The sequence below is a fragment of the Citrus sinensis genome, chromosome 7, assembly GCF_022201045.2.
Source record: "Citrus sinensis cultivar Valencia sweet orange chromosome 7, DVS_A1.0, whole genome shotgun sequence".
NCBI lineage: Eukaryota > Viridiplantae > Streptophyta > Magnoliopsida > Sapindales > Rutaceae > Citrus > Citrus sinensis.
Window position 1 is genome coordinate 26,206,160 of NC_068562.1, and position 23,374 is coordinate 26,229,533.

Below are 23,374 nucleotides of genomic sequence, written 5' to 3' on the forward strand. Positions count from 1 at the left end.
ATATCGTTTAAACACAAAACTTTATACACATCAAAATTTCATGTTCTTTTGAATTTTGGAACATCATGGAAAACAAATTGACCAAAATTATTCACAATAGCAGCCCCAACCTGGGCAAGTTTATATTCAAAAGACCTAACAATTTCACTCAATGTCATGCCGCAAATGGAGCTATCACAATTCACAAACAAAGGAGAAAAAAAAAATGACAAAAATTCCCACGCTTGGCATCAAAACAATCATAACACGGGCAACAATTGAAAACAACTAGAAAATGACTTTGCCACTAAGAAAATTCTGAAGAAGTCATGCCTAACAATAAAAAAGAAAAGGACACTTTTATGGACCGTTTCCATAGTATTGTACAAAACCTACAAACACTTTATGCCATAACTCTAATACATTTAAATAATTTAGAGACCCTTAACTCGTAAATCTTTTAATTATTATTTTACAATTTATTCAAAGTTGGTTCATAAAAATAAATTTAGAACGAACATGAATACACGATCTACAAGAGAAATATTGAAATATGAATAAATATTGAACATTCTATGATAAATTGAAATTATATTCTCAAAGCATCTCTTAAAAATTCTCTCATTATTTGGGTACCCTAAAGTCTATGAGTAATTTTGGAATTCATCCATGATCAATTGACTCTCGAGTTGCAGTTACAACACGAGATAGGTTAATTATAGTAACAACAAGAACATAACATTAAAATAATAACAAGATTAGTAAATATTCACTTTTATTTTTAATAATAATATTCATTATTGACGTATTTTTTTTATTTTAATATATTTACAATTAAAATCTTTTATTATTTTTTAAATCATAATAAGATATTGTACATCTCGAATATGTAAACCTAAAAAAAATCAAATTTACTTTTAAATATTCAAAAAGAAAATTTTTTAATAGTTTCTTTTTTTTTCCCCCTTCATAACTCACTCTTAATAATTTGCGATTTGTATTCCACAAGTATGAGTTAAAAGTTCTCAAAATGATAATTAATTAAAAGTTCTCAAAATGATAATTAATTTTCATAATAACAATTATTAATGATAAATAATAGTGAGGTTAGATAAAATTATTAATAATAAACAAATAAATAAACTTCATAAGAACAAGATCCGTCATTTGAACACCACTACTTGTCGACTAGCTCATAAGAGCAAGATCCAATAAAAATAATTATTCCAAAATGTGTCCAATTTTTTTTTTTTTTTTTTTTAGGTTCATAGCACGTGGACACAAGTAATGAAATTAATTTCAAATCATTAAAAAAAATAAAAAATCAACAGAGATAAATAAATAATTAAACAAACAAAACTCATTTAACTTTTAATTTTTAATTTTTTCAATTTTTCATGCTGTCTTACGTCTCTTTCTCTCTCCATCTCTCTCTTACTTTTAATGGCGAGGAAACGAAACTCTCTTCGATTACAAAAACCGCAGTTCCTTCTATTCGGATTCATTCGTTTCTGCTGAATGTTTTTTATTTGCTGACGTGGCTCACGGCTCGAAGTTCCTCTCGTTTGTTCTTCTGTAAAGTATCTTCCAGGTATCCGCTTCTGTCTCTCGGTTTAATTTCGTGGAAAAAAAGAATTCTGTTTGTTTCTCGGGAAAATGACTTTTTCTTTTTCTGGCGAGAGAAAATTTTGCTTGTTTTGTTTTGGATTGAATGTTCTGCTTCGTATAAAGAGTGTCATGATCGAAGTTGGAAATGAATCACTTGTTTTATTTGTTTCCTGTTCTGTATAGTGTGAGATATAGCAAGTTACTTATCATTTTGAAACCGTTGTTTTTTTCAGAATTTTACTTGATTTTTCTTCATTCTTTGTGAAATTGATGCCGTGGACCGTTAAAGCGTGTTGGATCTGTTTGTCAACGGTATAATTTTGCTTCAATTTTTTAGCTTATTATATTTTTTTTAGTTCATTCGATTGATTTAGTTTTTATTATTACAAGCTATGATCTCTATTCTGTTTTAATGAGATGCTGAAAACTTTTGTTACAAGTTTGAAACTGCAATAGATTTATAGAATTTCTTTAAATGATTTTTTTTACTTATTGTTTGAAATTGTAATCGCCAATCAACATTTAAAATTAAATGATTAGCTATGGTCGCCATTTTCTCTCATTAGTGTATAAAAGTTTATAGAACAACAAGCTATGATCGCACAATTCGAATGATTAATTATTACACTAATTATGTTTGATTGTACTTTATTATTCATTTTTATTTTTTATTTTTTTTGGCTTACTCTGTGTCTTGATGATGATGTATTCTTCTTCAAAGTACAAAAAGGAAAAACAAAGGGAAAAACAGCATTGTTTATACCGGCAGGAAATGTTGTTTTTTCTTATATTTCTTTTATTGTTTGTTTTCAGGTAATTTTTTTGATAGTGCCGTTGGCTGTTGATGTAGGAGTATAATATTTACTTGCATGTAGATTGACTAGCTAGGACTCTGCTGATATATTGGAAGCTACGAAACAAAAATGTCTTCAACAACCAAGGCCGCTGACAGGAAGGCAGCTACAGATGTTGCCGCATGGATGTTCAACGTTGTCACATCTGTTGGAATAATCATGGTCAATAAAGCCCTGATGGCTACATACGGTTTCAGTTTTGGTATATCCCTTATGACTTATAAAGATTCTGCTTTGTATTATTTCTTAGTATTATTAATTTTTTTCCTTTCTTTTTGCCTGAACAAATCTAGCCACTTGACTTGTGTTTCTTCGGTTCATAGTCTTCCCAGTTCTCAATACTTGTTAATGTTATCGGGATAGATGGATGAGAACTGAACGATAATGCCCATTGAACGTGGTTGTAAGAGTATGCTCTAACTATTTCAAATGAATAAATAAAAGAAAGGAAAAGAAAAAAACAACTTGATTCAAGGGTAATATTGAGTAACAATGGTTTGCTAATGCATGACCTACTTGTCACTTGTTTCCGTTATTCTGTTTTGAAGCTTTTTCTTCCCTCGTCGTTTCTTCTTTAGGTGAAGGCAAAGGAAAAGAGTGTTATGGGCTTTCGATCTATTTTAGTCTCCATTAACAAAATCTGGTTCCTCTTTGATTCCACTGGACCCTGTTGCATTTTCTCCTATTTCGAATGTCTTTCTATTTAATAAATTTTTCCCAGTTTGTAATTTGATTTAATTCTTTTTCCTGTTCAGTTTTTTATTTAATTATTTTCTGTGTGTACAGATGTAATATGTATGGATATATGCCCACCATATGTACCCGCTTGTGTGTGTGTGTGTGTGTGTGTGTGTGTGTGTGTGTAAGAAAGATCCATAGAAGCCTGACCTGATTTATTGGAGTATGGCTTCTGAAAAGGCACCAGGACTGTTTGTATGGCAACAATGTTTGCTTTAGTTAAAACTAAAAAATATTACTAAACTGCACACGAACCTCAGCACTCTGTCTAAGCTCTGATATTGTTTTCAATATATTGTGCAGCTACAACGTTAACTGGTCTGCATTTTGCCACAACCACCATGTTGACTACTTTTCTTAGGTGGCTGGGATATATCCAGACCTCTCATCTTCCGTTTTCTGAACTTGTGAGATTTGTTGTCTTTGCAAACTTCTCTATTGTGGGAATGAATGTGAGTTTAATGTGGAACTCGGTGGGGTTCTATCAGGTCAGTCTATGAGAGTTGAGATAATTCTTTCTCTTTTTGTCTTTTTATTTTTTAATTAACTTTTTATTTTTTGGGAAATTTGGAATTTACTTATCTCAGTATCTTTTATCAGATTGCTAAGCTGAGTATGATCCCCGTGTCATGTTTTCTGGAAGTTGTCTTGGACAAAGTGCGATACTCTAGAGACACAAAGCTAAGCATACTATTAGTTCTCTTTGGTGTTGGAGTCTGTACTGTTACAGATGTGAGTGTCAATGCCAAAGGTTTTATAGCTGCCTTTGTAGCTGTTTGGAGCACAGCCATGCAGCAGTATGTAAGTAACCTTTTATTCAAACTCCAGATCCTCATACAAATAGTACTGAGTTACTGGGTTTTGGTAGTACTATAAAATTGCTTCTTGCATATTCTATTTAGGTTTGTTTTACACTTTTTTTTTAGTATTTACTCTGATATACTTGTATACATGCATCATACATTTTAGTCTTACCATTTAATTATAAAATATGGTAGTTCACCATCTTTCATGGGGGAAGTTGTGACATATTAATGACATGGATTATACTTGGTTTTTGAATGATTTTGGGCGGTGTTCAACTGTTCATCTGTTGATCACCCTATAGCCACTCTTCTTATTCACAAGGTGGTCGCTACATGTTATCCATCTAATCTTTTATGTTTGTGCAGTATGTACATTATCTTCAGAGGAAGTATAATCTAGGATCTTTCAACCTATTGGGGCATACTGCTCCTGCCCAAGCTGCATCTCTGCTGCTGTTGGGACCCTTTGTGGACTACTGGTTGACAAGTAAAAGAGTTGATGCCTACAACTATGGTTTTCTATCCGTGGTAAGTTTTACACCAGAGCTCATTTGATTTTATCTGGAATAATGATGAGCACTTCTATATTGTTCATGCATGTATACGTGTGTGGAAAATTTTAGGCAGAATGGTTTATGTCATTTTACAACAAGTTTATGTGATATTTCCTCTTTTGAAATTTTAAAATTGCATGTATATGTAGCACGTCATTCTTAATATCTCTGTCTCCATCACTCACCTTTTTCTTTGTCTTAATCATCATATAGTTTGCATCCCAGTCGTGGTTGTGGTTGATTGAGTGTACAATTTAGAAATGAAACAGTCCTTTGGTCAGAAGTAGTGAGGCTTTACCAATTAAACGAGTGATGATCCATTTGGGGTTGCTTAGGCTTTTTACATATACTGATAAGAAACCAAGGCCTAACATCATTTGGTAACAGCTTCCCAATTTTGATAAATATAGAAAAAAGAATTCCCCGTAAACTTTGTAGAAAGAAAGCCCATAGAGACCCAAGAAAATGTACTTTATCTGAAAAGAAATCAAAGCCGTCCTCTTTAGCATCTTCAAGAATCTTTCTGTTCCTCTCCAGCCAATTCACCCGAAAATTGCCACAGCACAACTATTCTATATAATACCCTTGCCTTTTCACCTCCTCCCAAAGCATTAAAACAGTCTAACATCTAAGAACAAGAGCTTTTTACATATACTGATAAGAAACCAAGGCCTAACATCATTTGGTAACAGCTTCCCAATTTTGATAAATATAGAAAAAAGAATTCCCCGTAAACTTTGTAGAAAGAAAGCCCATAGAGACCCAAGAAAATGTACTTTATCTGAAAAGAAATCAAAGCCGTCCTCTTTAGCATCTTCAAGAATCTTTCTGTTCCTCTCCAGCCAATTCACCCGAAAATTGCCACAGCACAACTATTCTATATAGTACCCTTGCCTTTTCACCTCCTCCCAAAGCATTAAAACAGTCTAACATCTAAGAACAAGAGCTTGGAATCACCAAGGAAATACCAGCAGGTTCGAGCTGCTTAAACCACAAATTTAGTGCCACATTACAGTGAATAAACTAGTGGTCCACATCTTCAGATTTCAACTTACATATCACAGACCAAGGAAGGTCTTCTTTTTTAAACCATATCACACGTATTAAGCATAGTTGACCTTGATACGTGTGCAAGCTGTCTTATGTTGTGACCTCTAAATTTGTGCCTAGGGGTGGGCAAAATTAAATTGGATTAGGATCAATCCAATTGGATTTCAGATCAATTTGAATTCGAATTGGATGAGATTAAATACGGATGAGTTAGGATTTGGGTGATATTTCCGATATGGACGATATTTCAGGTTTGATGAGTCTGGATTTGTGGTCTTTTTGCGCCCTTTGGCTATCCTTTTTTTTTTGTTGGGGGGGGGGGGGATTTCAAAGCTGCAGTGTTTGTTCCATAACCCTGGCTATACAGATTCCCATAGCCACAAGCCCCACCAGCACCAATTAATTAATAAATTTAATTTATAGCTGAAAGATTCAAGCTTCACCAAAATTTACAAGCTTTAAATGAACAACATCAGTGTTAACACTTGCCCATAGTCCCTGAAGCATCAGCACCACCATAGAAAATGGCATTCACCCACCACCTCCATAAGCATGCCAAATCGAGAAAACCGAACAAGAAAAATCCAGCATCCAGTAAAAGCCATTTTCCTGGAATTTTTTTTTTTTAAAATAAAAGATCAACCCGGAGAGAGGAAATGTGAGGCAAATGCGTGAAGAAAATGAGCGGGGATTGGGGACAGGCAGAATTTATAAAAATTCGAGGCAATTGGGGCTGACTGGCTGGCGGATACAGCTGGACGGTCTTGGGTCATGGCTTGGTTAGGGTTCATGGGTGCTTTTGAGTGGTGTGATGCGGCCGCCGGCTGGGTTTTGTTTGGGAATTGAATTTCAGGGTTCTCACTTATTTCAGTTTTTATTTCCTTTATATTTTTGGTTTTAAATTTTTATTTTTTATTAATTTGTATTGCAATCCAATTGGATTGACCCGGATCTACTCCGATCCAATTCCAATCTGATCGGATTGCTCAAATATCGTCCGATCCGATCACATGCTATATCAGAATCTGATCCGATGCCCACCCCTAGCTGTGCCAATGATGAAACTTAACGTGGCCTAAAGGGAAGTTAAGATTTCTATGGAATGAACACAAATTATTGTCCAGTTTTCTAGTGCTATGAAACTTTCAGAGTTAGGGGAATGGGAATCATTAGGTTACTTGTGCTACAAATAGCATAATTAGTTTTGAGTTATTAGGCTTTGGTGACTATTCTGCTTGTATAGGTGATTTGATAGAATGTTAACATGATCGTAGACGTTGAAAGTTTAAGGTACACCAGTCAATGTGATGTGGCCAATGCATTTGCTTTAGGAATGATATGTGTACGATATTTCTCTAATTCATATTGTCTTTTCTGGTCAGTTATTTAACGTGAATTCTTTTACAAAGCCTTATGCATGCTATAAAGGTTGGCTGTGAATCCATGTTTTTGAGTATTTAATCCATTGGAGCTCATTTTCACTGCTTGTTTTCCCTACACACAGACACACACACACACACACAAAGGATTAACTCTTTTCCTTTTATAAGATTTTCTGAACTATTCATGAAGGAATGGGGGGTTAAGTACTTGCCGTTAAGATTGATTTTGTTTATATGAAGATTGAAAGAAGGCTCTCTATTATATATTAAAGGTGCCTAGTTCTATTTGCATTTACTTCTGAACCATTATAACAGACTGTGTGGTTTAAATTGATGATATCCTGGTTACTTGTAGAAATTTTATTCCCTTGTAAAAGCTGTCTATGGCTATATTCTTCTCCACCCACCTCCCTCTTTTCTCCCAACCGTCAACAAAGAAGAACCTTGCATTTTTCCGTTCTTTCATACCCATTTTTTGGGGCCTTTCTGTTGCCCTTTAGGCATCTCCAACTTAGTCGATTGATGTAACATGGGTATGATGGGCGTTGTGTACCTTCATGAACATTTATGAGGCACCCTTGGGGACAATATGACAAATAAAGAACTGGAAGGGAAAAATAGAAGAGTACTAGAAAGGGAGGGCAATAATGAAGTTTCCCAAATATTTGATAATATGGAATGAGATGAAGTCTACAATTTTGATATGATTACGTCCATATATTATTGATTTTACAGATTTTCTTTACTGTTCTTTTATAGTATTTTCGCATTATTTGTTGCATAAGTGATTTACAAGTTGTACTCTGTTTATGATTTCTTTTCATCTCCATAGAGTTTTTAGCTTTACTATGAACAAGTGGATAAACCTGTCTACCAAGATGTCAGAGATTCAACCAAGAGACTACTGACTACCAAGTTTGTACTTACAGTAGTCCCCATGTGAAAATAGAAAGTCATGGGACTTTTTTAATATTGTTTGGCAGCCTCTGAAACAGTTATGAAGGAAAGGTCAATGCGACTATCTTATTGATAATTCTGAAGTAAAATGAAAAAAGACATAAAACTTAGTTCACAAAATTGCTGTCTTATGAAGCTACATACAATGTTTATACAGGGTCTCAGTGGAGGTTCAAGATTTTGATATATGTTATGCAGTACAATTGAGGAGTTCGGATGAAAATCTTGGCTTTAATACTGCAAATCTTTGTTAACAAAATCTGTGTCAATAGTAAAGTGGCATTGCCCTTATCCAATTGCAAAGTCTTACCCATGACGGGTGCTAATTAAAAATATGATAAGTGCATATGATATTTCGATAATATGAATTTGCTTATAGCATGTTTGACTACTGTAAATGATGGTGGCTCTTATTTTTTGTGTGCAGTTCTTTATGATATTGTCCTGTAGCATAGCAGTTGGCACCAACCTCAGCCAATTTATCTGCATAGGCAGGTTTACTGCTGTGACATTCCAAGTGCTTGGCCATATGAAGACAATTCTCGTCCTGGTTCTGGGATTCATCTTCTTTGGAAAAGAGGGTCTCAATATGCAAGTCATTTTGGGTATGGTCATCGCGGTGTTAGGAATGATCTGGTACGGTAATGCCTCGTCAAAGCCAGGAGGAAAGGAGCGTCGCAGCCTTTCATTGCCTAAATCTCAAAAACAGAGTGTACCAGAGACCACCACTTCAGAAGATGAAAAAGTCTAGAGTTTAGTTGACCATTGGAAGTTATAAGACAGAGACAAAGCGAATTCAGCATCTTACTCACCTAATTTCAGTATTTCTTTATACCCAGAAGGTCAGAATCCTTGATCATAATTAATTTTCTTTCTTTTTAAATTATAGTTCATTTTTGTGTTTTAGAATTGATTCAAGGGAAAAGATGCAGTAGAGTGCAAGCAAGTTCCCTGTAAAAGTGATAATTTTATGAATAATATCTTTCATAGTAATTTATTTCATTACTCAATACGAGTCTTTTCTTTCATACTACCTTTCTTTTTCTTTTTTTTTTTCATCTTAGTTGCTAAAATGTCATTAGACATGCTAATTAGGATCTTTGCTTGATCTAAACTTACACGACCTTTTAAGATTTTTTTGAGACATGCACATTGTTACCCATATGTAATAAGATATATATTTTTTATTATTTTCCTTTTTCATCAAGAAATCGCATGTTGTACTTGATCATGTAAGATTTCATTTCAGACCAGAATAAACACACCCTTTCAGCCTTGTGGCCAATTTCGTTTTGGTTTGTCATCTAGATCCTTGAATCTTTTGCTTTTCACTAAATAAACGACATAGTTTGCCATGTTTTATTTAATAGGTCCCTGACAAAATGACCAGATTGCCCTTGTGAATGTAATGATAGATAGCTTCTAGAGGACAACATGGTCCTTTACTAGGAGGTGAGGACCTGTTTAATACAAACAGACAAACCAATGAAACTATGCCCTTTATTTCATAAAATATCAAAATCAGGGGCACACTTAATATTTATTCACTTTCTCTTGAATGGATCAATGCCTTGTTTGGACATTGCGATGAAAAACACAGGGCTAGTCTTTTGGCTTCTGCTCATCAATTGCCTGTTCCTGAGAAACAACTAAGCCACCTAACGTCAAGTTGTAGTATTGGAACTTGGACTAGTAAGTTAATTGCCTATGTGAGAAATTAAAGCAGCTTAGTTAATGCTGATACATGTAACATGTTAGGTATGCTTGGAGAAAATGCCTTGAACTTGAATAATTGAGCTTATACAGGAGATTCTTGTATGTTTCGCAATTAGTGGTCCCATTACAGTTATAACTGCCTTCTAACACCGAGCACTTGAATCACTTAGACAAGCCAAAATCAAAGCCAAATCTTTAATAGAACCTCATTTTCAGCCATGTGGAATGATACATTCATTCAAACTGTTGATATTTTGTTTAATTCAGCCATTAATGTTGTGTTTGGTACCTGCTGCACACGTGCACGTGCTCCGTGGGCCTTGTTTTGGGTTGGAACATAAAGTCATGTTGCTTTTTGAGCTCAAGTTTAACGTTCTATCTCACCAAATTTTTTGTTATATTTCTCAAGTTATTCATTATATGTCTCAAATAGTTTGTTACACTCTAAACTTTTCCAATTTGGAACTTTTATAAACAACCTGTAGCTTGAGACACGCGAAGAAAAACTCGGCTAGGGTAACGAAAAATTTGGTGTGTTATAAGGTTAGGGCTAAAGTAAGGTGGTTATTCCTTGTCTTAAACACTCCACATACACGACGTTTTGCTGTGTGTATAGTTTTTGTTCAATAGCACCAAGCACTCGTTAATATAACCTAAAAGCAATGATGCTATGCATACAATGCTTACAAACTTGGGATCTAATTGTTGTGGCATGCGACTTGGCTTCATCATAGGATATTGTGTGTCAAATGGTAACTTTTGTCATTTCATTGTCATATATGATGATTTGTTACGGCCACATGTTTGTCACATCAATTAGCTTTCTTTGTATTGTAACTTTTCAAGTGTAGCACTATTCAATTTAAAATTAGATTTGGCTTATAAAAGGGCATCAAGAGAATATTGGAAATTCAATCATTCAAATTGCAAATGTAATGTGTCAGATGTTAATTCTTACTTTAGCATAAGATGTGCAAGCATACTAGTCTAATGTACTTCTATAAATGCCCCCGTTTTCATCTTAATCATTGCCCTTGAAACAGTTCGTTATATGTTAGGTTGCAAGTCTTACGTATCAAATTGAAATTCGATGTGTTAAGTTGGTAGTCCAACTTACTTGTATCATCAGTACTCTTGTATGTTTGTATGTATCAGTCATTATCCTTGGAACTGCACGTTTCAAATATGGTCAATTGATCATGATATATACCTGTACTTAATACCCCAGCTTTTATCATATTCATTTCCTGTGAAACTTCTGAGTTAAAGGTTTCGTATTTTTAAGAATTTTTATGTGCGGACGTTTACATGTTGAAGTAATGAAGTTTGCTTGTTCTGCCTAGTTCTGATTTAACATTGTGTAGTAGTTAAAACAGTTTGGTCTAGCTATAATCTCCAGTTTAGAATGCAAACATCTGCACTAGTGAAGGCTCTTCATCATAATATAAGTGTGTAACGTTCCATTTTGCGGTACAACTAATATGATTTCTACAGCAGCTGCACCGTAGGGCCCTGTAGTATTTATAGCAATGGTATAAGCTTGCTTTGTCAGGCCATTTCCTGGAAGCAACCGGGAAAGGACAGGATTGATTGTCTTGGCCATAATTTGACCATTAATTGCTTATTTCAGAAAGGAAAGCTGAATTATGGTGATGAGGATGTAACATCAACCGATTTCGTAAACTCATTAAACACTCAAAATTCTCCATTTAATTTTTCACCTGAGGGAAAGTCACTTTCCCACTTTCTTGAGAATTTTCACCTTAACCAGTGGGGCCTTTAAATATTAATCCCATTTTTCATATGCAGTTCATTGTATATGTAACAAGTCCCTCTATTTTGATTTTAGTGCTTCTCCTCAATGCTGTCAAGAGTCAGTGGATGCTAACCAAAATCTAAAATAGCTTTTTACGACAGTCTCTAATATCTCTCAAATAGTCTCTAGCCAAACGACTACTTCCAATCATTTTCCTAGATTAATGCACGAAATTCAAAAGATAAAGCTCTTTATGCAACAGTGCCCCAACGCCAGAGGTTGTTCAAATTAGGCCAGTTTTGGAATTTAGTTTGATCGTTCCAAATGTCAAGCAACAAGTCATTGCAAGCCTAATTTTTTGTCAGAAAAGGCTGGAAAATACCCACAAAAGTTTTCTACTTGGTGGATATGGTGTTTGATTTTGGAGACCAGGAACCCAAATTCATTGTTCGGAATCTCAGCAGAAAATTTTTTTCTTGTTGAACTAGCATATCAAAAGCGGGATTATCTATTTTATGACCCATCTTTGTTGTCATCTGAAAGGACACGCTTTTGACCAATACATGTTTGCTTAGCTTGCAACAACACAACAACATCGACATGTGTAAATGTGTTATACTTTGCTTGTACAATTAATATTCTTTCTAAGGCCTTAAGGGCGTGTTTGGCTGGCATAGAGATTTATTTATTAGATGGAGGTGTGTTTTGTCAAGAAGAGAAGTGGCAGAGGGAGATATTAATTAAACGCATGAAATTATTAGTCCATTAATGGATAATACTCCTAAGCTTATTTAGGATATAAACTTAAAGTCTTCAACCTCTATCTGGGCCGCAGAGTCATTTGGGCTTGTGATGGGCCCAACCCCAACCCAATGCCATTAAACTTTATTCTCAATCATTCCCTCCCTCGATCCCTCTCTCTTATTGAATATTGATGATAGCAAAATAATTAGGGGAAGGGTCGGGTCGATGGGCCCACCTATAATGTCATATAGTAGTCATCTCTCGTGTAGCATTGATTTTTCATTCTCATCTTTTCTTTTGTACTTTCCCCATTTTGATACAAAGAAAGACCAAAAAGAATGTGTGTCCCACCCCCGTTTCCACTCCCTCTCCAACCCAACATTGCCCACAAATGCTGATTTAATATCATCTTATTCAATTTAATTTACTTATTTATTGTTCCATTAAACAAAATCTCTCTCTCTCTCTTATCCTCCACAGTTCACACCAGTCTTTCTCACTCTAACCGTCTCTCTCTCTCTCTCTCTTATCCTCCACAGTTCACACCAGTCTTTCTCACTCTAACCGTCTCTCTCTCTCTCTAACTTTAAAGGGATTTACCTTGTTGAATTATCTTTAAGTAACATCAGGTATATTTTTTGCTCTTGGCAAAAATATATTTGATATAACTTATGTATTCAGGCAATGTGTGCTAACAATAATATTTTTATAAATAACCAAACATTTGTTATCAAATAACTAAAAAGTTGTGACGATTTTTATTATAAATGATGCATTCTGGCAATACCCATAAATAAATTCGACTATTGTATCGATAAAGTATATGGATATTGACATGTTTAATTACGGTACCTCTATCTTATAATTTAGACATCATCAAATGATTAGAAAGTCAATAAAAGTCAATAAAATTTAGTTATATGATAGTGTCCAAGTTATGTGATATGGGTACCACAATCACATCCTTAATTTATAATAACAACATTAATTTATTACGATAAAGTGTCCATTGATTTCAATAAAATATCTAATTCTACTAAAAAAAATGCATAACAAGTTCACATTATAATGTAAAATAATTGTTGTTCTAATTATATATATCTCGATTTTATATATCACAAATCTAACATTGAATGTCGAACTAAGTTGTAGCTCTCAATTGTTACAATACAAGCTTTAAATTTGTCAAAAACATATTTACTCTTGCAAATTTCACAAGTCTACTTTAGTTAGTTCAAACTTCAAATTCATTCACATCATAGATGAATCACTACACCCTAATAAATTTCCAAGTCAATCGAAACTACTTGTACTTTGACCGAATAGAACGAAAAATTTGAAGAAGATCTCAAAATTTTTAATTCCTACGAATGTATGCGTGCATGCACATAATCTAACAACCCGAAAATAGTGGGTCATGGTCGCATTCAAGTGGGCCCTCAATAATTGCAGTGCGCGTGTTTGCGCACGTGTGATGTTTCTTTTCCCCCCCTTTCGTGATATTGGATTTGGGTCAAATGCCCATCCTTAGCAATAAATGGCTTTTGGAAACAAAGAAAATTAGTTGCCCAAACAGTGAAAACCAAACACGCCACAATTAATATTTGGCTAAAGTAACAGTGACAGCCGCTGCCGCCTCGCCAACCTGTCGGTGAACGAAGGGTCAGACCGCTCGATGGTGAGCGTTCGCTTGATTGCGTGCAATTTATAATAATTATCATCTAAGTACGAATATTTATCATATATTATTAAATGGAGCATATATTTTATAACTTGTAATATAAGTGTCCCTAGCGTTAGTTTTTATATAAACTAAACGACTATTTGCAAACATAAAAATATTAGGACCTTAATGATATATTTTTGGAATTACGATAAGAATCCTCTGCGTGGCACGTCATCACACTGGACACGGGCACGTGTTGATTGCAGCTTGTGGGTCCCCTATCTCACATCATCATCACCACCCATCATGATCATGATCATCAAGTATCTATCTATCTCTCTAATGTATTTCAGTGCCCACTTATTTGATTCAAAAAAATTGGATGAGAGTTGAGAAACGAGAAAGCTCTTCAGTTGAAGTAGACCCCACGTTAAGGAAAATGAATGATAGAAAAAGATGGGGCCCAGAGAGAGATGGATGATGACAGATTTGCCGGTCAGATCATCAGATCATCATGTAATCTAACAATAATTTCTTAAGTGAAGGCATTTCATCACTTTTATTATTATTTTATTTATTTATTTATTTATTTGTCACTATTTTTCCCCACTTTCTTATTTTATTTTATATTGTGTGTGAAATAAGTAATGAATTTTTTTAGGCGATACTCGCTTTTAGGTTTTAATCATTTGACCATAAAAGGTTGCAAGAAATTTTGGAAACAAATGAGATAAAGTGAGTTTATTTATTTTTTATATTTTAGATATTAAATTTATAAATAATTAAAACTTTCTGTATTTCTGTAAATGCTTTATGGAAATGAAGAAAACTGTCTTCTTTGGGGGGGAAAAAAATGAAATGCATCTTGGAGAGCTATAACCAAGAATATGATACAATGGTTGTTTGAATGGTGAGAATTAAACAAAGCATGCAAATAATTAAAGATTTCTCATCAATTTATTAGAGTAGGTTTTTAGTCTAAACTCATTATCGATGTGACTTTTAATTTTATTTTTTTGGGTAAAAGATTTGTATATGAAGGCCGTATAAGATAAAAATTTGATAATTGAATATTTGATAAATTAACAATCTTGATTAAATAGTAAAATCTTCCGTTGTTGACTCGAACTAGCATACTAAAATTAATAATCTCACTAAATGTATAAGATATTTTTTTTTTCAAATCTCTTACGGCCCAATGAAAATACTAGATTATATATATATATATATATATATATAATTGTTCAATTGATAAATATTCATTTATTGGTATTTGTATGTATTGATAAACAAATAACCTTCTGCTAGGATAATAATTTTTGTAGTCCCAACAATATTATTTTATGAAGATTTTACTGTAACATATTTTTCAAAAACACAGCAAACCTTACATAGTATAAGAAGATATTGGTATTCTTTTATATGTTTCGTAATTTTTGGTTGAAATACAATGTTACTAAAATTAATAACTGTTGTGGAATTAATTGGGAAGTATCCAAATATTCATGTAAGTAATATAAATTATAAGAAAGTCAAATGAAGCAAAATGATTTTGGACAAGCCAAATATAGAATCCAAGCTTCTATACTCTCGGTCTCACGTTATTGATGGGATATCAATTACAAAGGATTCGCCACCTATATCATACTAAATCTTGCACCAATCACCCGTTGACAAATGGCAACTTGTGGGTGGCGTTTACTACACAATTGGTGTGTTGTGCCACACGCCCTTCAATAATTGGCTGGGCTTGGTGTGTGTTACTTACACCACGCACGTATGCCAAGTGGTGGGGAGCCAAATAATATTTCACAATAATAATCTTTTTTTTAAAAAAAAATTTTGTTTTTCGCGATTAAAAAAAGAAAAACAATTTCATAGATTCTAAAGAGTTATTATTACTAAATGTTTACAAATGCTATTATTAGGAGATTCTAATTTCTCTAAAGATATTTGCTTCTTGCACTCACTCACGTCCATTCATCCCCACTAAATACTACATGGAAAAAGAAAGTGATTGAATAGTTTTTACATTAAATTCAGAACTATTAAATGGCTTACATTTCCAATAGAAAAAAACAATGCATGTGAGAGGAAATCAATGAAAACGATCTATTGGTTTCATTTAAAAGGATCAAATAAAAGAACTTTTTTAATTACCCACCCCATTAAAAAAACATTCTTTTTCTAGGCATATTGATTGAAGCTTAAGTAGCCAATTTCATTTTCGCTTGGGACCCTTGATCGGCTACATTGAACCTACTCAATTGAAATTGCTTGTCTTCATCTTTTGAGAGTTATTTCTTGTTTGATGACTTTATTATTGTACTTGTAAAATTCATTATTTCAATCCATTTATGCAACAAAAATTGGGTGGAAATTAAAGCAATAAGGGCAACTCATTTGAATTTTCTTACGATAGGATGTACATTTAAACTATTATTATTATTATTATTATTTTACAACTACTAACGTACAAAATTTATTTCTATTAAAGGAGCTCATTAGAATATGTTCATTTTGTTAAATATATTTTAAGTTTCGACCTTTGTAATAAATTAACATCTAAGGTGAATTGGGGAAGGTCGAGAGACTTAAGCATAAATTATATCTATAACAAAATGTACCGATATTACGATCAAGGATCTAATAAAAATCTAAATTCACATTTTATCATTATGGAAGGATTTTTACTCTAAAATCCATTTGTAGTATTTGAAAAAAAAAAAAAAAAAAAAAGGAAGAAGTCGGCTTAATGGACGCTTGGCGGGGCCATAAGAGCCCAACTGGGGGCCCATACAGACTATGTCCACGTCATCAACTGTTATCAAACTCGAAACTGAAAAAGGAAAGCGACAACACAGTGACAGCTCATTCCTCAAAATTTTTCTCCAACCACAACGTCTGTTAAATGGCGCCTGAAATAGTTGAATTTACTTTCGTACCCTTAAAAGCCTTAACGACATTCGACAGGCAAGTGCCATAAAGTAATTTCACACATGAGGACTAGATTTACTGTTAGATTCTGTACAAGACACCAACTGGTCACTCATTAGTTCCTGCGTACAGTAAAATCTGGACCGTCAATCTAATCAACGGCGAGGATTACGAAAGACGGACAGTGGACCCTGTAGTACATAGTACAGATAATAAATTATTTACGAAAGAGAATCTGGTTACCGCGCGTGTTTGACACGGACCTATTATTTAAAGTTAAAGTGAGCCGTCAGATTTGTGGTGGCTGGTGAGGCTGAAGGCATTATTCAAATAAATTTGGTTTTGTCACTTACCGTGCACTGTGCCATTATGGTTCATTGCTGATTGGGGCGTGTGTGCACGCTCTACAAGGAGAGTGGGAGGGTATGACGAAATAATAAATTCAAGGTCAGTGTTTGGGGCAGTCTTTTAGATACACGAGCGCCAGTGACACTTTTATAATCTTGTCATTTACGTGCTGTTATTTTCTTTCTTTTTCTTTTTTTCTATTAGTAATGATTTTATATTTATTATTTGCGGAAAAAAAACCTAAAAAGAAAAATAGAAATATGTTATCTTTGCAATTTAAAATGCATTTTATTGCCCATTTTATGCCCATGAGTTTGTGCCTTGCAATTATTGGAATTCGCAAAAAAATTTCTTAATATTTTTTAAATTTAGTCTAAATATATTTAGATTTTCTCTTTTTCTATGTGGATGTGTGTTTTTTTAAATTTAATGTAACGACTAAACAGCTAATTTCTCTTTTCATCTATGTGAACGAATTTTAAACTCTTGATTTTTTTAAAAATTTTACGAACTAAATTAACTTACACTCATAATTTTAGTGTTTATTAAGAGAAACTATTTATTAACAAATTATTTATATAAAAGGCATCAAAAGTAAATATTTAATATTTGTTTCTCGGTTTATTTTATATGTTATATTATTTTTAATAAAATTTGCAATAAAAAAGGTAAACAAATTATGGAAGCATTCATAGTGCTATAATTAAGCAAAACAAACAAATATTGTATCTGCCAAGACTCAACAGAAAACATGGTGAGGCACATGAGGGCTTGGCCTTTATTGCTCTTAATGGCTTTTGAATGTCAGAAATTGAGTGCTTTTGCTTGCGAGAAAAAAGCATTAGAAGACAAAATGAGTGAGATTAATCCTCGTGAACAAAAAGACCCCCAATTCCAATTAATTAAATAAATAATTAATTAATGCGGTAATTAATTAGTAGTAGATTTGGAATCTCTATTCATTGACAGTGATGGATCAATCTTTCATCACACGTACGCTCGAAAAAGCTAGAGAGACAAAGAGACAGTTCTAGAGAGATAAAATAAACACAAAATAAAGTGAAAATAAAATTATGTCCAAAAAAAAAAAAGGCACAAACACACGCAAGCTTTTATTGATTTTAGCATGAAGCCGAAGGAGAAGCCATTTTTTTGACATTAAAAGAAGCTGATTCCATCCCCAGTCTCACGTTCTTGGCAAAGTGAAGAAAAACTACCCAGAAAGGCAAACCCATCATTAGTGGGATAATAACACCCACATCCTTAATTTTATAAAAAATTACAAACAAGTCAGGTTATATTTTTTCATGATGATTTTTACTGTCAAATTACGGTTGATTTTATTAGTAAAATCAACATTAGGTTCAATATTCCTAATTCTATGAGATAAAAAAAATCAATTTTTTTAGGAATTAGACATTACATATAGCTTATTATTCTCGAACTCCGAAATATAACTCAATTAGTTTGATATATTAAAGAAAACAAGAGTACGAAGACTTAATTATTAATAAACACGTTTGATTTAGGATTGAGTGAAATGTAATGCATCGTAACAATTAAAAATTTAATGTGTATATATCATATAAGTTCAATTATGGTTGGCGTATAAAAAGACTATACATTTATACTTGAGAAATATTTCCGTTCTAAAATATTTTATCAATTGATTCAACTAACACTAATAACTCTAGCATCATATTGGTTAAGAATTTGTAAAAGAAATTGATAATTTGTTGTTATTGTACTAATAAAAAGCTTGAAACAAGAATGTATTTGGATAAAGCTCATTTCATAGGTATAACAAATTAACAATCAACAGTAAAGTTAAAATTTTGTGGTAGTGACATGCGTGAAAAGGTACAAAATTTTATCTGACTAATTTGTGATTTTGTTGAAAGTCAGGGACCTAGAAGCTAGAAGACGTTACCCTCTCACAAATAGTTGTACTTGTACATGAAGATTAAAGGGAGCAGTCATTTAAAAAAAATTGATAATAATGGAAGTGAATTAATAGATGGAAGATTATGGAGAAGAAATGAAATATAGAGAGTAAGATGGGTCACATGGCATGTGAGCACCAGCTGTGTCCACTCTTCTTCACATCTTGATAAATACCCTTCTTACCTTCCTTGTTCCGTCTTTTGACTCTCCCTGTATTCTTCTTCTTCTTCTTCAGTAAAACAAGTAAACTGAAATGAAAGCTTTCAAACCCTAAATGCTTTTCTTTGTATGAACCTACAACAACAACAACAAAAATGAAAGCTTTCTCTCTTCTCTTCCTTGTTTTCTCCTCCTTCATCTCACTCTCTCTTCTAGCCTCTGCCTCCTCCCCAAACAAGGACTTGCAGCAGCTTCTTAGCTTCAAGGCTGCATTACCAAACCCTTCAGTGCTTCCAAACTGGTCACCTAACCAGAACCCATGTGGGTTTAAAGGTGTTTCATGCAAAGCAGCTTCTGTTTCTTCCATAGACTTGAGCCCCTTTACTTTGAGTGTTGATTTTCACCTTGTTGCTTCTTTTCTCTTGACTCTAGATACCCTTGAAACTCTCTCTTTGAAAAATAGTAACATTTCTGGCACCATTTCTTTGCCTGCTGGATCTAGGTGCAGCTCATTTTTGAGCTCATTAGATCTGTCTTTAAACATTCTGTCCGGTCCTTTGTCTGATATTTCCTATCTGGGTTCTTGTTCAAGCTTGAAATTCTTGAACTTGTCAAGTAATCTACTTGATTTTTCAGGGAGAGAGGCTGGTAGCTTGAAGCTCAGTTTAGAGGTGCTTGATCTTTCTTACAATAAGATTTCAGGTGCCAACGTTGTGCCTTGGATTTTGTTCAATGGTTGTGATGAGTTAAAGCAGTTGGCTTTGAAGGGGAACAAAGTTACTGGTGATATAAATGTGTCCAAGTGCAAGAATTTGCAGTTCTTGGATGTGTCTTCAAACAATTTCTCAATGGCCGTGCCTTCATTTGGAGACTGTTTAGCTTTGGAGCATCTTGATATTTCAGCTAACAAGTTTACCGGTGATGTTGGGCACGCAATCTCAGCTTGTGAGCACTTGAGTTTCTTGAATGTTTCAAGCAACTTGTTTTCGGGGCCAATTCCTGTGGCGTCGTCAGCTTCAAATTTGCAGTATCTTATCCTAGGGTACAATGAGTTTCAAGGGGAGATTCCTTTGCATCTAGCTGATTTATGTTCAAGTCTTGTCAAGCTTGATCTTTCTTCAAATAATCTGTCTGGTAAAGTTCCCAGTAGATTCGGTTCTTGCTCTTCATTGGAATCTTTTGATATATCTAGTAACAAATTCTCTGGTGAATTGCCCATTGAAATATTTTTGTCAATGAGCAACTTAAAGGAGTTGGTTTTGTCTTTTAATGATTTCACTGGAGCTTTGCCCGATTCTTTGTCAAATCTCACCAATTTGGAGACCTTAGATCTGAGTTCAAATAATCTCTCCGGGGCAATTCCTCATAATTTGTGTCAGGGCCCTAGGAACAGCTTGAAAGAGCTGTTTCTTCAAAACAATTTGTTACTAGGCTCTATTCCCTCAACTCTGAGTAACTGTTCGCAGCTTGTTTCACTCCATTTAAGCTTCAACTATCTTACTGGAACTATTCCTTCAAGCTTGGGGTCTCTCTCCAAACTTCAGGATTTGAAGCTTTGGTTGAATCAGCTCCATGGAGAGATCCCACCAGAGCTTGGCAACATTCAGACACTGGAAACTCTGTTTCTTGACTTTAACGAGTTGACGGGAACCTTGCCTGCTGCTTTGAGCAACTGCACCAATCTTAATTGGATCTCATTGTCGAATAATCATTTGGGTGGTGAAATTCCCACTTGGATTGGCCAGCTTTCGAACCTCGCCATTCTCAAACTCAGCAACAACTCCTTTTATGGTAGGATCCCTCCGGAGCTTGGAGATTGTCGAAGCTTGATATGGTTGGATCTTAATACCAACTTATTTAATGGATCCATCCCTCCTGCATTGTTCAAGCAATCTGGTAAAATTGCGGCTAACTTTATTGTGGGGAAGAAGTATGTGTATATCAAGAATGATGGTAGCAAAGAGTGTCATGGAGCTGGAAACTTGCTCGAGTTTGCAGGAATTAGAGCTGAGCGGTTGAGCAGAATTTCCACCAGGAGCCCCTGCAACTTCACTAGAGTATATGGAGGTCACACTCAGCCTACATTTAACCATAATGGATCGATGATGTTTCTTGATATTTCGTACAACATGCTGTCGGGTAGCATTCCGAAGGAGATTGGTTCTATGTCATATCTTTTCATCTTGAATTTGGGCCATAACAATCTCTCTGGTCCTATTCCAACAGAGGTGGGAGACTTACGAGGTCTTAACATTCTTGACCTCTCGAGCAACAGGCTTGAAAGGACAATTCCATCATCCATGAGTTCGCTTACGTTGCTTAATGAGATTGATCTGTCCAACAACCAACTCACTGGTATGATTCCTGAAATGGGTCAGTTTGAAACTTTTCAACCGGCCAAGTTCTTGAACAATTCAGGCCTTTGTGGATTACCTCTTCCTCCTTGTGAAAAAGATTCAGGGGCGAGTGCTAATTCTCGGCATCAGAAGTCTCATAGGAGACCAGCTTCTCTCGCGGGGAGCATTGCTATGGGATTGTTGTTTTCTCTCTTCTGCATCTTTGGTTTGATCATAGTTGTTGTGGAAACAAGAAAAAGGAGGAAAAAGAAAGAATCAGCTCTTGATGTTTATATTGATAGCCGTTCTCATTCAGGCACTGCAAATACCAGCTGGAAGCTAACTGGAGCACGAGAAGCACTGAGCATCAACCTTGCCACATTTGAGAAGCCCCTTCGAAAGCTGACCTTTGCAGATCTCCTTGAAGCCACTAACGGCTTCCACAATGACAGTCTTATAGGCTCTGGTGGTTTTGGTGATGTATACAAGGCTAAACTGAAAGATGGAAGTACTGTAGCTATCAAGAAACTGATACATATCAGCGGACAAGGTGATCGGGAATTCACAGCTGAAATGGAAACAATAGGGAAAATCAAGCACCGGAATCTTGTACCCCTTTTGGGTTATTGCAAGGTAGGAGAAGAGAGGCTCTTGGTATACGAGTACATGAGGTATGGAAGCTTAGAAGATGTATTACACAACCAAAAGAAAGTGGGGATCAAGCTGAACTGGGCAGCACGGAGGAAGATTGCAATTGGGTCAGCAAGAGGTTTGGCTTTTCTTCATCACAATTGCATCCCACACATTATCCACCGGGATATGAAATCGAGCAATGTTCTGCTAGACGAAAACTTTGAGGCCAGAGTCTCAGATTTTGGAATGGCAAGACTAATGAGTGCGATGGATACACATTTGAGTGTCAGTACGCTAGCAGGCACACCCGGCTATGTCCCTCCCGAATACTATCAAAGCTTTAGATGTTCGACGAAAGGCGATGTTTACAGTTATGGTGTAGTTTTGCTCGAGTTGCTAACGGGAAAAAGGCCAACAGATTCAGCAGATTTCGGTGACAATAACCTAGTTGGGTGGGTAAAGCAGCATGCGAAGCTGAAAATAAGCGATGTCTTTGATCCAGAACTCATGAAAGAGGATCCAAACATCGAGATTGAGCTTCTTCAACACTTGCATGTAGCGAGTGCTTGCCTGGATGATCGACCATGGAGGAGACCGACAATGATTCAGGTTATGGCAATGTTTAAAGAAATCCAAGCCGGTTCAGGACTTGACTCGCAATCTACTATTGCCACTGATGAAGGAGGTTTCGGTACAGTCGAAATGGTAGAGATGAGCATCCAAGAAGCTCCAGAACTAAGCACCAAGCCTTAGGCCATTCAATTTTCAGGACAAGCATTCTTTCAGTGCCCCAAAATTTTCCCACTTGAAAACCAAAAAAGTTGCCTTTGGTATCTCTACCATTTAGTGTATGTAATCTTTGTATCCCTTTTGAAAATTCTTGTTATTTATACATAAAAAAAAAAGTTGCTTTTAACTTTGTTATCGAATGTGTAAATATACAACCCCAAGTTTGTTATGCTATCTTGGTTCTTTAGTTTTTGCTTCGTTATGATGAAATTTTTTGGCCGATCAATTTATGTGTGACCTCACTACAGTGATGGTGACCAACTGGAGACTTCTTTTGGCATCATCTTTCTTCTGCATGATTATGATTTTGTTTTCACACTCTCTTTTACTTTTGTTCCATTCATGTATAGTATGCGTCCAAATTTGCACTATATTTTTATACAAAATATACTGTGAAAAAAAAAATTCATCAAAAATT

The 23,374-nt window shown here is 34.8% G+C and overlaps 2 protein-coding genes across 7 annotated transcripts; both read left to right on the forward strand.

Annotated features, from left to right (window-relative positions):
• Positions 1 to 1,360: 1,360 nt before the first annotated feature.
• Positions 1,361 to 8,956, forward strand: LOC102630270 (UDP-rhamnose/UDP-galactose transporter 4). 6 transcript variants are annotated; one of them, XM_015528416.3, is made up of 7 exons: positions 1,361 to 1,570; positions 1,821 to 1,899; positions 2,401 to 2,643; positions 3,483 to 3,667; positions 3,780 to 3,980; positions 4,352 to 4,513; positions 8,356 to 8,956. In XM_015528416.3, the coding sequence occupies exons 3-7, from the start codon at positions 2,511 to 2,513 to the stop codon at positions 8,677 to 8,679; spliced, it is 1,005 nt and encodes a 334-aa protein (XP_015383902.1). In that variant the 5' UTR covers positions 1,361 to 1,570; positions 1,821 to 1,899; positions 2,401 to 2,510; the 3' UTR covers positions 8,680 to 8,956. The 6 variants fall into 6 exon arrangements, with proteins under 6 accessions (XP_015383902.1, XP_015383904.1, XP_015383908.1 ...); XM_015528418.3 differs by having other exon boundaries at positions 2,438 to 2,643; XM_015528422.3 differs by having other exon boundaries at positions 2,463 to 2,643.
• A 10,130-nt stretch (positions 8,957 to 19,086) lies between these two features.
• Positions 19,087 to 23,143, forward strand: LOC102629976 (protein BRASSINOSTEROID INSENSITIVE 1). The gene has a single exon (XM_006464452.4). The coding sequence runs from the start codon at positions 19,354 to 19,356 to the stop codon at positions 22,918 to 22,920; it is 3,567 nt and encodes a 1,188-aa protein (XP_006464515.1). The 5' UTR covers positions 19,087 to 19,353; the 3' UTR covers positions 22,921 to 23,143.
• The last annotated feature ends 231 nt before the right edge of the window (positions 23,144 to 23,374 follow it).

Bases quoted from the DNA above. Each gene is read 5' to 3' on its own strand.
- LOC102630270 (XM_015528416.3), top strand. From the start codon at position 2,511: ATGTCTTCAACAACCAAGGCCGCTGACAGGAAGGCAGCTACAGATGTT. The intron at 3,668-3,779 runs GTCAGTCTATGA...ATCTTTTATCAG, and splicing joins ACTCGGTGGGGTTCTATCAG to ATTGCTAAGCTGAGTATGAT. The intron at 3,981-4,351 runs GTAAGTAACCTT...ATGTTTGTGCAG, and splicing joins GCACAGCCATGCAGCAGTAT to TATGTACATTATCTTCAGAG.
- LOC102629976 (XM_006464452.4), top strand. From the start codon at position 19,354: ATGAAAGCTTTCTCTCTTCTCTTCCTTGTTTTCTCCTCCTTCATCTCA.